Source organism: Drosophila tropicalis, unplaced genomic scaffold, assembly GCF_018151085.1.
Source record: "Drosophila tropicalis isolate 14030-0801.00 unplaced genomic scaffold, ASM1815108v1 contig_413, whole genome shotgun sequence".
Taxonomy (NCBI): domain Eukaryota; kingdom Metazoa; phylum Arthropoda; class Insecta; order Diptera; family Drosophilidae; genus Drosophila; species Drosophila tropicalis.
In genome coordinates this window covers 817,048-831,468 of record NW_027172877.1, presented here as the reverse complement: position 1 = coordinate 831,468, position 14,421 = coordinate 817,048, and the positions used below count along the sequence as shown (strand labels likewise).

The following is a 14,421-nucleotide window of genomic DNA, read 5'->3' as shown; positions in this document are numbered from 1 at the left end:
TATCTGCACAGAAGCTAGAATTTCAAATGAATCTCGCACACACTCAAACAGAGGCATAGACAGCGATAGAGTACATTGGAGAGAGGGGGTAAAGGGGCGACAAGCACACACACACACACACACGATTTATTGTTGGCAAACGTCCCTGAAACTGGGCGGATGCTGTTGATGAGCTTGCACACTGCTAAAGGAGGTAATGGATGGTTGGTGAGGAAAGGGGCCCACAAGAGAAAGAGGCCACAATTTCCTCGCGTTGACAGTGAAAATGCCTGACCATATCTTGCTATGGTTGCTCATGTGACTCTGTATGTGCGGATAAGTGTGTGTGTGTGTAAAACTTTGTATATTTACCATGCGGCAACAGAGGCCGAAAGTAATTTTTACACGTTAACGTGATGAGTTTTTGTCTGTTTTGGCTGTTTTGTAGATTTTACTTTAACAAACTAACGACACACTGTCACACACACATGTTTACTTGCATACATTAAGAGCGAGAGAGAGGGAGAGGAAGGGAAAATATAAACCAGTTATGCAACTTAATTTATTTGTGACAAAAAGATACAAATTCAATCATTAATTGTCTTTTTGTTGTTGTTCGGCATCATAAACAAGTTTTGAACTTTAGGAAAAATCAATTAAATCATCAAAAAGCAGATAGTTTATAATTTTATTCACTTTTCGTAACGGAAGAGACCTTCAATTTTCGCTTTCAAGGCCTTTTTTCTTCATATGACAAACATTAAGGAAGGAAAAACAGTTTCAGAAGTCGTATATAAGAGGCTAATGTGAGTGTTTCCGATCCCATAACGTGTATATAAGTTTTGATCAGCATCAATAGCGGCTTCGTTATAGTCTATATAGTCAATCAGACTCGTGTGATATATAGGCTGAAACACTTCCCTCTGCCTGTTAAAAAGTTCTGATTTCTCAACCTTTTGAGAAGGAGGGAAGTAAGTCCTTACACTTGGTCGACAAATCGGCAAGAGCTGAATTATTGCCTCACCAGTCTCCTAAAAAGGCTGAAGGGAAGATAGACATATAGCTTAGCCATTCACTAAGTAGCTAACACTCTAAGATTTTTAATTTGGCACTCCCTTAGGCGTCTAGAACTTGTCTTTTACATAAATATTGGAATTTTCTATTATTTCTGTTTGTTTTAAATTTAATTTGCCTTAAAATGTTGTAAGACAAAACGTTGTAAAATGAATACTAATTCAAAGAAGGGACATACTAACCCTAATAAGAGGTTTTTACACTTATTCGTTTTAGTTCTTTAATATTGCTTTTGTGTGTTACTTTGTATGATTTCACTTGCATGTCTCACTTTATACATGTTGAAATATTTAGCTTGCATGTTGCATATCTATGTAAATACCTGTCATGTCTCGCGTTTAACCTGTAGTCCAACCAGCGCATGTTAAATCCATATCCAAACTACATAGATATGAACATTGTCTGAACGATCATATCGCAGAGTATGTAAAATATAAATCGAACATTCAAAATGCAATTCAGTTAGTTAAAGAACGAACTTAAAGTGTGAGAAATGAAAATTTTAACTTAATTTAAATAAATCTTATATATTTCCACATCGTTTAATCAGGGCTCCGATCTGCCCATATACATCTGGTACGAAAGCTACCCGGAACACATCGAAGAAGGTTATAAGGGACGCGTGTCCCGAGTATCGCAGGACTCGCCCTTCGGCTCGGCCTCGCTCAATTTGACCAATATACGGGAATCGGATCAGGGCTGGTATGAATGCAAGGTCGTATTCCTCAATCGTGATCCCAAGCAGCACAAGAATGGTACATGGTTCCACTTAGATGTACATGCACCGCCGCGCTTTAGTGTTACACCAGAGGATATAATATATGTTAATTTAGGTGAGTAACAACACGACACAACGCAACAAAACACAACATAACAAAAATGAACGCAACGCAACGCAACGCAAGAGCAAAGAAACAAATGGCCAGTCATAAATAAAGCGAAATGGCACGACTTTTCTCTCATATTTTGTCTACTCTAGCCAAAAAGGAGTATTTGCGTTTTGCCATCAACAGAAATGAAAAATAGTTAATATAATTTCAGAATGGCCTCAAAGGGTATACAGACTTCGACTAGACGCTTACTTGGTCATTCTTTTCTTTCCTTTTTCCAATTTGGTCTGTTTTGGGCCAAGTTGTTTTGGGCCAAGTAAATGGCATTTCACAGATTAAGTAGAGCGAACCGGTAGGTGACTACCTTTCCCCGCACCCAAAAAAGTTTTCACCTCAAGCAATTTTGACTGTGTCAAATGGCCAGCAATTTGTTGCAGTGCCCCCAAATGAGTTTGTCACCTTTGAATGAACTGAACTTGTTCTTGATGTTTGCTGCTGCTCCAGCACCCAGTTACATCCAGTTTAGATCTTTGCTTTACTTTCCCTTTCTACTCACATTTGTCATCTTTGGCCAATGGCAAAATGGAAAAAAACCAAAAAGAAACCGAAAAACCAGAAAGAAGCAGTGAATGAAAAATAAATCGATAAGCCTTTTGTATGTTTGGCAATCACAACGAATCAAATTTCCGCCACTTAATCAACGTCCAAGTAGCTCAACTTGGCGACGGAAATGCGTCACCTGAAAATGGCACAAGACAAAGCACTACCCGGCGCCCAAACAATGGGATTCTTCGCGCTCCTCCATTTACAGTGGTGCTCTGTGGTGGTGAGTGCAACAAAGCTAAGCCCCATTGTCTACACACGCGACAGTTGGCACAGACAAAGAGGCAACACTCGCACACAACGGAAGATGTGGGGGAACGCAGAGTGGGGAATGAGAATGCATTTGTCCTTCTCCTTTGCATTCTCGCCATTCTCAAAAAAGCGTTATAATTATGGGGCACTTATCTTACTTATTAATTTGACATTTCTTCTCTTCTAATTTTGCCCCATTTTCTCTCATTTCAGGTGATTCAATTATACTCAATTGCCAGGCCGATGGCACGCCGACACCGGAAATACTTTGGTACAAGGATGCCAATCCTGTTGATCCATCGCCCACGGTGGGCATCTTCAATGATGGCACCGAACTACGGATCTCAACAATACGACACGAGGATATCGGGGAATATACTTGCATTGCACGCAATGGTGAGGGACAAGTCTCCCATACGGCCCGTGTTATAATTGCGGGCGGCGCTGTAATCATGGTAAAAACCCTAATTACTTAAATTGAGAATTTTAAAATCAATCAAACCAAACAAACAAAACAAAGATAAAAAACTAGAAATTCAGATACGAAAAAAACCAAAAAAGCAGAAAAGAAAACAGTGCTAGTTTTGAATAGAACAATGGGGAATGAATGGCATAAACGAACATTGGCTAACAAATTGTTCATTTCATGTTAGTTGCCCCGAAAAAATAACTAATTATAGCTTTTCAATTCAATTTAGAAGGATAAAGCAGCGGCTAATCCCAATGCCATCAATGAGAAATTTACTATAACAGTAAGTTTTGTGCGATTTTTCCCTTTGTTATTTTCTTCTATACTTTCCACTCATCATTTTCGCATATTTTCATGCATTTTGCATATATAAAGCAAATACAAAACGTAAACAGCATTTCGTTTCAACGCTTTCACATCAAATGGAAAAATCAAATAATTACTTTCAATATGTATACCTACTATAAATACAAATATGTGTAGGTCCTACACATCCACGCATACACACATATTTGGGGCCACTTCATAAATCAGCAGACGTGAAACGAGCTATACAATGTTTGGCCTACAGGAAAAACTGGCTTAAACCCTCAAAGCGCGCAAACAAAAAATGTACAAAATTTTTCACAGCATGAAGAAGGCCAATTGGGAGCGACAACGTCGATATACCCTATATATAGAAAAGCCGCATAGATTTATCTGGAATTAGTATTCGTAGCAAATCCCGTAAACATAAATTCGGTTCATAAATTAAAGAGTAATCCTTATATCTGGTGGCAAGTTTAAACTTATACGCAAATCTCTCTTAAATTCCCAACACCAACTATCAGTTTAAATAAATTGTGTCCAATTCTGTTCTGTTATGATGGAAATAATTCAATACTAGTGGTAAAAGGTTTGTAACGATTAATATACTCTTATTTAGGGTCAGCATTTGCAATGGATAAATTATGTGCTTATTTAAAGCGAAGCTCTTTAGTAAAGAGATATTAATATCAATAATTTAGCATACTTTTTTGCGTAATCCGTTAGAGAGATAGAGAGAGAGAGAGGGTAGAAGAGAAAGTAAGAGAGAGCGGGGGAAAATATTTAAGCCGATATTGGAAAATTATTTACAATTACAACATTAAATTTAAGCAGATAGATATAGCGTTGGCAATTTAGGTTATAATTTAAGCAAATTTAATGAACACTTAAAGTTTTTTACTTTTCCCATCTCTTCAAGTTTTGAATTCGGTTTTGGCTTCTTGTTGCTTAACACTTCTGGCCAAAAATGCTTTCAGCCATACAGATTTTGCAAGGGTATATAACAGCTAGCCCGCGAGGCAAACACTTGACATGGTCATTCCCCCCTAAGTCTCAATTGCTCCCCCACCGAAATCCCGACTATTTACTATGTGCATACAAGTACACATCCTTCTCATATACACTGCATAGGGGCTGCACAGGCACTCTTTAGCCACTTCCTCCAACCCTCCTACATTGCTTCCATTTTCAGTGCTCTGCTTTCTGCATCGTCTCATACATATGCCCCCTTCTTGCGTCGTTTGGTTCATATGCCGTTGTCGTTGGCCTTATGTGAGGTATATATGCATGTACATATGTATGTATGTGTGTGAGTACGTTTTGTATATAGCGTATGTGGAAAAAGCGTAGCATACTTTTTTGCGAGTTCCGCTAATGCATTTGCATTTCGGTTATTTACAGTTAGCTGCTGAGGTGAGGCCCGGGAAATGGGGATAGAGGAAAAAGCCAGCTCGAACGGAAGCAAAGCAGGCTTAAGCTTCAACAACTTGAACTTTGACCTTTTTGGCGGTTTTCTGAATAGAACAGAAGTACAGTACTTACACACGACTACAAAACAGCACAGCTACATACATACATACATATGTATGTGCATATGTATGTATGCTTAGTGTAACCTATAGACATTGCTTAGGATTTCAATTTGACGACAAGAAACAAAAACCCACATCACAATTGCTTGGGTTTCATAACTAAAACTAAATCAATTGCAGAGAAATATTTTGCCACAAGCAAATTGGCCAGAAAGCAAATTGATAGACATTAAATAAACCAAACGAATCGAAGGCATTCAGTCAGGCAAGGAGAATGTAAAGGAGACTGAACCTAAGAGGCCAAATGCACTCATGCAATTACTCTGACGAACGAAATGTAGTAGAAAAAGCAAAAAAAACAGTACTTCTTTCGTCTTCCTTTCTCGGTTTTTTTTCTTTTCATTTTTTGACATTTGACTGACAAGTTGTCAATAGCAGTGAGTGAAGTCGAGGAATACAAAACGAACCCTAAACTTGCACATATCATACTATTTGTGACAGCGGAGAGCAAAAATGTTATTACCCATGAGCGCATACGAGGGATACCACAGAAGTTTGACAATATCTTCATAATGAAACGAAAGATGAAACTGCATTCCACAGTATTTGCCCCATCACGTTTAGCAACAGTTGACTTATCCTTACTTATCTCAAGATGAACAGAGACTTCCCGCAAAAAATAAAAAATCAAACAGCGCTCATGATTTGAATTCAGTGAATAAGTTTCTCTTAATACCCAATTACCCAGATTAAAGTGGAATCCTTTATTTTAACCCCTGCTCCCTTTGCTTGTCGTCCCAGGTGCCGCCCACCAATCAAACGAAATTGGAGGGCGAAAAGGTAATATTCTCATGCGAGGCTAAGGCCATGCCGGGCAATGTCACTGTCCGCTGGTTCCGTGAGGGCTCACCCGTACGTGAAGTGGCCTCGTTGGAGACAAGAGTGACTATACGGAAGGATGGGTCGCTTATCATTAATCCCATCAGCGCCGACGATTCGGGGCAGTATTTGTGCGAGGTGACAAATGGCATTGGTGATCCACAGAGTGCATCGGCCTATCTCAGTGTGGAATGTAAGGAAGAGACAGAGAAGTCAATTGCCCATCCAGTTGCTCATATTATTTCTTCATTTCCAGATCCAGCCAAAGTGACATTCACTCCTACAGTGCAATACCTACCCTTCCGTCTGGCTGGCGTTGTCCAGTGCTATATCAAATCGAATCCCTTACTACAGTATGTCACTTGGACCAAGGATAAACGACTGTTGGAGCCTTATCAAATGAAAGATATTGTGGTGATGGCAAATGGTTCGCTGCTCTTTACCCGTGTGAATGAAGATCATCAGGGTCGCTACACCTGCACCCCGTACAATGCTCAAGGCACTCAGGGCTCATCTGGCACAATGGAGGTTCTGGTCCGCAAGCCCCCGACCTTCACGGTGGAGCCAGAGACCCTCTATCAGCGCAAAGTAGGCGACAGTGTGGAAATGCATTGTGATGCTGTTGAAGCCGAGGGCACTGAACGGCCCACAATCAAATGGCAACGCCAGGAGGGCGAACAACTAGGAGCAGGCGGGCCTGGTGGACCACCCTCAGAGCAACGCAATCGTATCAAAATCTCCGGTGGTGGCAATATCACCATCGAGAATTTACGGCGCGAAGACTTTGGCTACTATCAGTGTGTTGTCTCCAATGAAGTGGCCACCCTAATGGCTGTCACTCAACTTGTTATCGAGGGTACGCAGCCGCATGCCCCCTACAATATCACGGGCAAGGCAACCGAGTCCTCAATCACGCTGCAGTGGCTGCCTGGCTATAGTGGCGGGTCAGAGTATAAACAGGACTACACCATATGGTATCGCGAGGCAGGTGTAAACGACTGGCAAACGATCTCGGTGACACCCTCGGGCAGTACTCAGGTGACGATCAATGGCTTGGCCTCGGGGACCACTTACGAATTTCAAGTGGTAGGACGAAATGTCCTTGGCGATGGTATGATGAGTAAGGTGATGACTGTGCGCACTCTCGGTAAGTTCACCAACAACCCAATTTAATATCCTATCTAGCCTCTTCTCCACATTATGTTTTGTCTATGTTTTTTGCTTTTAACTTTAAACATTTTTTGTTTTGTTTTGTTTTTGTTTGGGTTTTGCCTTGCACATATTCTCATAAAAAGAAAACCAAACGAATTTTGCACAAATTTACAATTGGATTGGCTCTAACATAACGCTCTCTCTCTCTCTCTTTTTCTCTCTTTTTTTCTCTCGCTCTCTCATACGATACAATCGTCTCTCTCTCTCTCTCTCTCTCTAATTTGTTTATCATACTAATCATCGCATCAACTCAACTCAATCAAATCGCGTATTGAATTTCGAATTTTTCCCCGCCGACGTTTCGATGGACAAATATATGTATTAAACAATCACATATACATATAAATATATATATATGTGATGACGGATATATATTGATGATGCTGCGCTGCGAAAAATTCAAATTCAATTAGAAGACGCTCCGGCAGCGCCACGTAATGTCAAGGCTGCAACACAACCGCCCGATCACTTCTTTCAGCTAATGCCAGACGAAGCTGGTAAGAAAACAAAAACAACAACATCAACAAGAAATCCTTAGTGCCTCTCTCCCCCTTTCCTTCGTAGTTGTACCATATAGATTGTAACATACATACATACATATGTCTGACAGACGACGTACGACAAAACTGCACTTAAGCGACTGACAGAAACATTAAACCAGAAAACGCAGAAAAACACCATAAAAAACAACTATTTATATGGAAACACAGCAGTCCTCGGTAGACGAGTTGTCTAAGTGACCCAGTCATTTGAGCAACTGAACAACGAGGATCCGGGTTCGAATCCCAGGCTAGTGTATGGATGTAGTTTTCGTCTAAGCCGAAGGCCTTAGTTGCCAGTGCTTGTAAAATATAGTTAGGTTGATAGTTTAAAACTATATCCTATACTTATAATAATAATAATAATATGGAAACACACACCAACAACAATTGATTTTTGATAAGAGTGAAAGTAATTTATCAAGAATTATATTTAGACCAGAGTATGTCAAAAGTTTTTCACTCACTCAATAATTTACATTTGATATTAGAGCTTTAATTGGCTTTATTTCTAAACAATTGACGAGTGGTTAGGATTTCGTTTGTCGTCACAGGGAAAACATTGAAGAAAGTTCCGTTTCTGGATTTTTTTTGAGGCATTTGTTTCTAAACCCAAAGGGAATACAATTGAAGAGTTATTGCACTTGAGAATTTTTTTATGGTCATTCGAACCTTTCGTGTGGCAAATGATAGAATTTCTATTGAGGCCTTTTTTGTGTGTGTAGCTACCAAAAATAGAGTTCAATAATAATTCATGAGCACAATTAAATATGCAAGCCAATTATACAAGAGGAGCGTTGGCTACACTCTCTTTACCTCTCTTACTGTTTAGTCAGTTTGCCGCTTGCTTTATGTGCTGCCCTTGCAACCCGCCCGAAAAAGTATGCTACAAAAATTGCCCAGACACAATTCTCATGGGAGCATGAGTTATGGTCACATATACAATGTATGTATGTGTGGTGTTGGTTAGTATGTGAGTGCGGTATTTGGTGTGTGTGTTCGCTTTTGTGCCTGTAAATATTACATTTTACTTCAACCATGTTTCGTTTCGTTACGGTTCCAACAGTTTTGCGCAGCGTAATTAAAACACATTTTGTCCCACATTTAATTATTTAAATTAATTGAACTGTTTTTACAACCTCTACCAACTGCATGTACATATGCGTGTGTTTCTGTGTGTGTGTGTCTTTGTGTGTGTGGTGTGTGTGTGTGTGTTCTACTCTTGTTTCGTGTCGTGCGGTCGATATGACAACGCCCACGCCAACAACAGCAGCAATAACACAAAAACACAGGGTGGCGTAATTTAAACAACCATATTACTAAATCCCCTGGCCTCAACATAGTATCCAACTTCCTCTTGCCACTCCTCTCCTCTCCTGGCCAACCCCCTTGCTCGAATGTTTCACCCCCGCACTCTCATGCGGGTATTTTCTAGGTGCGGCAATTGGAATGCCGCGTGTTTGTTCCAACCGCTTTGCGATAATAGTTAATTTTATACTTCTCGCACTATCTCTGTCTCTTTCTGTACACACTCAAACACACACACACACCCAACACACGGACATAAATGTTTTCCTCCCATTTAGCGTATTTAATTTTCCTTCGTGTGTGCGTATGCGTGTACGTGTTTTTGGCGCACGCGTATGTTCGAAATACAACAGAAATAACAAAAAAGTCGAAAAAAAAAACAGGAGAAGCAAAAATAACGACGCTAACAAACAAGTAGCAACAACAAATAACAAAGGCAGGCGGCAACTCTGACAGCAAAAACAAAAAAATCTACAAATTTCTGTGTGTTTGCAACCCTGGATTTCGTGTACGTGTGTTTTACCGTCCGTATCATCATTTTGTTTTTTTGGTGCTTATAATGCCAAACACCTAAAAATAAAAAAAAATTGAAACAAAAGCCCAACCCATCCACCCGTCTTTCACCTCTCGCCCTTCGCCCCTCACTCTCACCCCTCACCAGGCGCCTCATTTCATTCACAGCAGCAGCAGCTCACACACACACACACACATACAGATGAACAACAAAAGCAGAAATCGTATTTTCTTTTGGCTTTTATTTATTTTTATATTTTTTATGTTTTTTTTTTTCTGTTTTTGTAATATTTTTCTTAAATCGTGCATAAAACATCGGCCGAAAACCCTCCCACCTACTCAACCTGCCACCCAACAGCTGTATGCACATGTGAGTGTCTCCCTCCCTCACTCTCTTTATCCTTCAATGTGTGTGAGTGAGTGTGTGTGTGTGTGTTTGTGCTTATGTTGCGCGTGCCGCATTTGTTTCAGTCAAGGAATTCTGACGTTGTGTTACGCGTGTGTGGCATGACCATGGCGTTTGTTGCAACGTTTAAACATTTATAACCAACAACAACATCATCAACAATTTCATCATGCAGGCTGCATTTCAAGAGAATTCACAAACTTAAATTTATCCATAAATTTACATTACAATTACAAGGTCTTAGTTCGCACTAAGCCCGACGACTCAGCAGAGCAGCAAATGAAGGGTCGATCAAACAGAATCCTTATCCTAAGCTATAGCCACATTCTCGCTGGATATGCATATAATTGAGTAATCGAGTCAAATAATGTAATTACCAAACTATTATTTATGACAATTACCTGTGAAGTGAATAATAGAATACTTTCAAGTGGGGATCCTATAAGAATAACTCCTTTATACTTATAGTATCCTACTTATAGTCATCCTCATTGACAGGTATCACATAGTAGTATATGGCATAGACTTGGAATTGCAGTAAAATACATTTCAAATTTCCATGGAAAGGGAAAATAAGAATAGATATTTAACAAGCGTGTCAAGGCCCACACACACACACACACACACACACACACACACACACACACTCAAAGGCCTTATAGGAGTGAGTACAAATATAGACATTTGGACATAGCGACAGGCACACACAGTACTCTTTGCATTTATGAATATTGAATGCATATCACTCTTCGTCGTTCGATAATTGTTGTGTTTCATGTACTTATCCACCTACTCACCCCCTACTATTACACACACACACACACACACACACATGCTGAGCATTTTAAGTAGTTAGAGTACTTGCCATTGATTGCAAGGTTAACTAATCAATCGATAATTTGAATTGAGATTTGAGCTATGATTGCACAAGATGCAGGCACTGGCTGTGGGCTCAAAGGGTCAAGAGAATGGGATCAATGGGCACATTGTAGATTGTTAAACTATTTCATTTTTTATCGGCTTCTTGGTTCTTTTCGTCAATTGCACTTTCTTTCACATTTACTTTGTACTTTTTGCACTGTTTATTTGTTTTAGTTACATTTAATTTGCATCATTTTTCTCTTTTATGTTATATTTGGTATTATGTTCTGTTTTATTTGCAGACCTTTTAGCCTATTTTGACATTTTCTTTCATACCGATTCGAGAGGCGAAATAGTTTATTCCCCACCGAAATTGCGATTGAAAGGTATTTGCTGATATATATTGGATTAAAAGCTCTTCAAAAAGCACTAAATTAAAATTTGAAATCAACAAAATTCTGGTCTGATTTCGGCACTGCCGAACTTTTAATACCCTTTTGCAAACATAACGACTTAATATGTAGCGCAATCGTTATCCTTCTGAAATGGTTCTCCGTTTCGAAAATTATTATTAGTCTAAAAGACTAATATAAATATCTGATTGACCTAACTTAATCAGAATTTAATGCAATTTTATTCAGACTAGTTCACGCGTTTGACCGTTTCCTTTTGAAACGAAACAATGGGGAGCAATTTCAAAAAAAAAAATTAAATTTATTAAAGTGCAGCAACGGCCTAAAAAATGCAAAATTAACTACCCTCTCTCGCCGCTTCTTGGCCACTTTTCTGGTGGCTTTCGACCTGCTGCAGTCATAAATAACATTTAACTGTCCCGGTGTCTGTGTTCCGTGTCCCTCCCTGTGTACACTTGACATTTTTACTGTGTCTGACGCCGGCCCCATCTCATTTAGGCCTGCTCCATTCCCAGCCCACTACCAAGGTTGTTTTTGTTTTTTTATTTAAGGTTTTTTTATGTTATTTTTTGTTGTTGTTTTGTTTTATGTTTGTCACTTGCCTCGTTTATGTTTATGTCAAATCTGCGCGCATATTTTTATGTCAAAGGGTTGCTGCTCATTTCATTTTAGCTTCGTCGGCTACCGACCAGACACACACACACACACACGCACACGCCCACCCACATATAGACAAACTCTCATACACGTGTTCATTTCGCCCCTTGCATAATCAACTTTTGATATGTGCTATGCAAAATCTCCCGAGAGCTCTTTAAAAGCATTTTTAATTAACATATATCTACATACATAATGAGAAACTGTCATAATAAATGGCTTGCACTTATTGCCGACCCTCACCTCAGCTTACCGCATCGTCTCATGCGCATCCACCCCCACCGACAGCCACACACACACATATTTAAATGTGAATTTGCATTGAAAATTTTAGAAGATTTGGCAAGAACGACTTCTGAATAATAAGCAGGTTGTAGCAATTATGCTTTCGTGAAAACCAATTTTCGTAATACACACAAGCAATTGTGGGTCAAAAGTTTAAACCGGGTTAAGTTTTAAGGGCCGTGTCAAACATTTTTTGAACTTTCCAAGACGAATGTCTCGATTTAGTCCTTTGAATAATCTAAGCCGCAGATAAAGTGAGCGTCATCTACTTTGAGCCTCGTTAATAAGTTGTTTCACTTGTGATAACCTGTAAATTAAGGATTCTTTTTTATATATATATATGTGTGTGTGTGTGTGTATGTGGGCAAATTATTTAGTCATTTTGCATTACATAAAACATTCAAAATCAAAGCTAAGGACAAAGAAATATCGAAAGGTAACAAACTCTGCATTAAGCCCCAGATTAAGTCAGTGCCCCGAAAAGGTTCAATCAATCCACTCTAACTATTAATTAATGATTATTATGTCTGAATTTAAATATTTTGATTCCGAGTTCGACACAAATCTGATTAAACTGATTAAGATATAATGAAATTCTTTCCGACTAATTTAGTCCAGGACCAGGACAAGTACGAGACATTCTTATATAAAGAACTAAACAATACAAATATTTGAAAAACTAATCCATTTCCTTTTATAATTTTTTGTTTGCGCTATAGGTCCCAAGCCTGGACCACCTCGCAATGTGTCTGTCACAGAGGTGTCAAATGGATTTCTGATCACATGGCAATCGCCGCTGGAACGTGCACATATTGTCAAATTTTATACTATTAAATATCGAACTGATGCCCAGTGGAAAACCCTGAATCGGGGTCAAATTCGGCCGGAGGAGACACAGTATTTGGTGAAGAATTTGGTGGGCGGTCGCACATACTATTTTCGTGTATTGGCCAATTCGGAGAAATCGTACGAGTCCAGCGATGAGGTGAAATTCCCAGTGCCGGCACGTGTCAAGCATAAAGCTATCACCGCCGGTGTCGTTGGGGGCATCCTGTTTTTTATTGTTGCGATCATTTTATCGGTTTGTGCCGTAAAAATTTGCAATAAACGTAAACGACGAAAACAGGAAAAAGGTAACACTGAGGCGAAAAGCTACTAAAAAAAAAAAAATACACAAAAACACTTGAAATGGTTTTTTTGAAAAAAAGAAAACAAAAACTAATAATGCTAATAATACTAATAATGATGATGAATAATGATGTTGTTGTTGTTGTTGACGATTAAAGACGATGCTAAGTGCAACTCACTGACTAACTAATCAAATTCCAGGACACTTAAAGCTGTCAAACTAATTTCTTATCAACAAATCTGGCAAACTCAATTAGAAAATTCACTATACATATGATTATTGGAACTTGAATTTTATTTGTCTGGCAGCTTTTCCAATATTTGGTGATACTATCAATAACTAATCGGTGATAATTCGCTATAATGACCTGGTTAATTTTCAATTGTTTACGATGGCTAATATCTCTTATCTATACTTATCCCAACTATTATTGAAAAATGTATTAATTTTCCTGTTATAACACACACAATTGTCTGTGTACATATATTTTGTTATATATGAGTTTGTGCTTATGCGGAATTTTTCCGCACAACAAATTTGTTTTACGTTCCGTTCGTTTCAATATGTACTCCTTGTGCCATATATATAGTTTTTCGGCTTACCATACACACACATTGGCTTATTCGGACAACAACAATTACATTGAAACAAAAGAAGAAAAAATATATACAAAAATTTGCATTTGAAATTAATTATGATTTTGCTAAGGCCAAACTAGAAACAAACAAACAAAAAAAAAAAAAAGAAAATGGCATTTAATATGAAAATATTTGTACATTTTTGTTGTAGTTGTGAGCAAAACTAAAAACAAAAAGTAAAAATTGACAAATGACTATATATATATATTATGACAAAAATTTTTCATTTCTGTATATATTTGCATACTAATTATGTTTTCAGTTTGGTTTTTCGGTTTTTTATGTTAATTTTCTGTTTTGGTTATTTCGGTTGAGTGAAATTTTCATTTCTGTTATGTCCCCGGTCCCCCGAAACCCTTAAAAAAATATTTCAAAAGATAACGAAAGCAAACTTTCGGCTTGCCAACACAAGAAATCATGATCAATCATACGCACAGTAGTCCCTGTGCAAGGTTCTTCTTGTATCATTTAAAACTATGTTGGATCGATTTGCATAAAGCTAAAGCTGAAATTCAAAATTTCTCTATCTAAAGTAT

The 14,421-nt window shown here is 38.5% G+C and overlaps 1 protein-coding gene across 1 annotated transcript in view; it reads left to right on the top strand.

The window, feature by feature from the left end:
- Nucleotides 1-14,421, top strand: part of tutl (turtle) — a 49,037-nt gene that overhangs the window by 25,726 nt on the left and 8,890 nt on the right. The window contains 6 exon segments of the mRNA XM_068285682.1: nucleotides 1,604-1,886; nucleotides 2,952-3,193; nucleotides 5,847-6,117; nucleotides 6,181-7,071; nucleotides 7,550-7,633; nucleotides 12,838-13,251. Of these exon segments, the coding sequence (XP_068141783.1) occupies nucleotides 1,604-1,886; nucleotides 2,952-3,193; nucleotides 5,847-6,117; nucleotides 6,181-7,071; nucleotides 7,550-7,633; nucleotides 12,838-13,251 (2,185 nt within the window).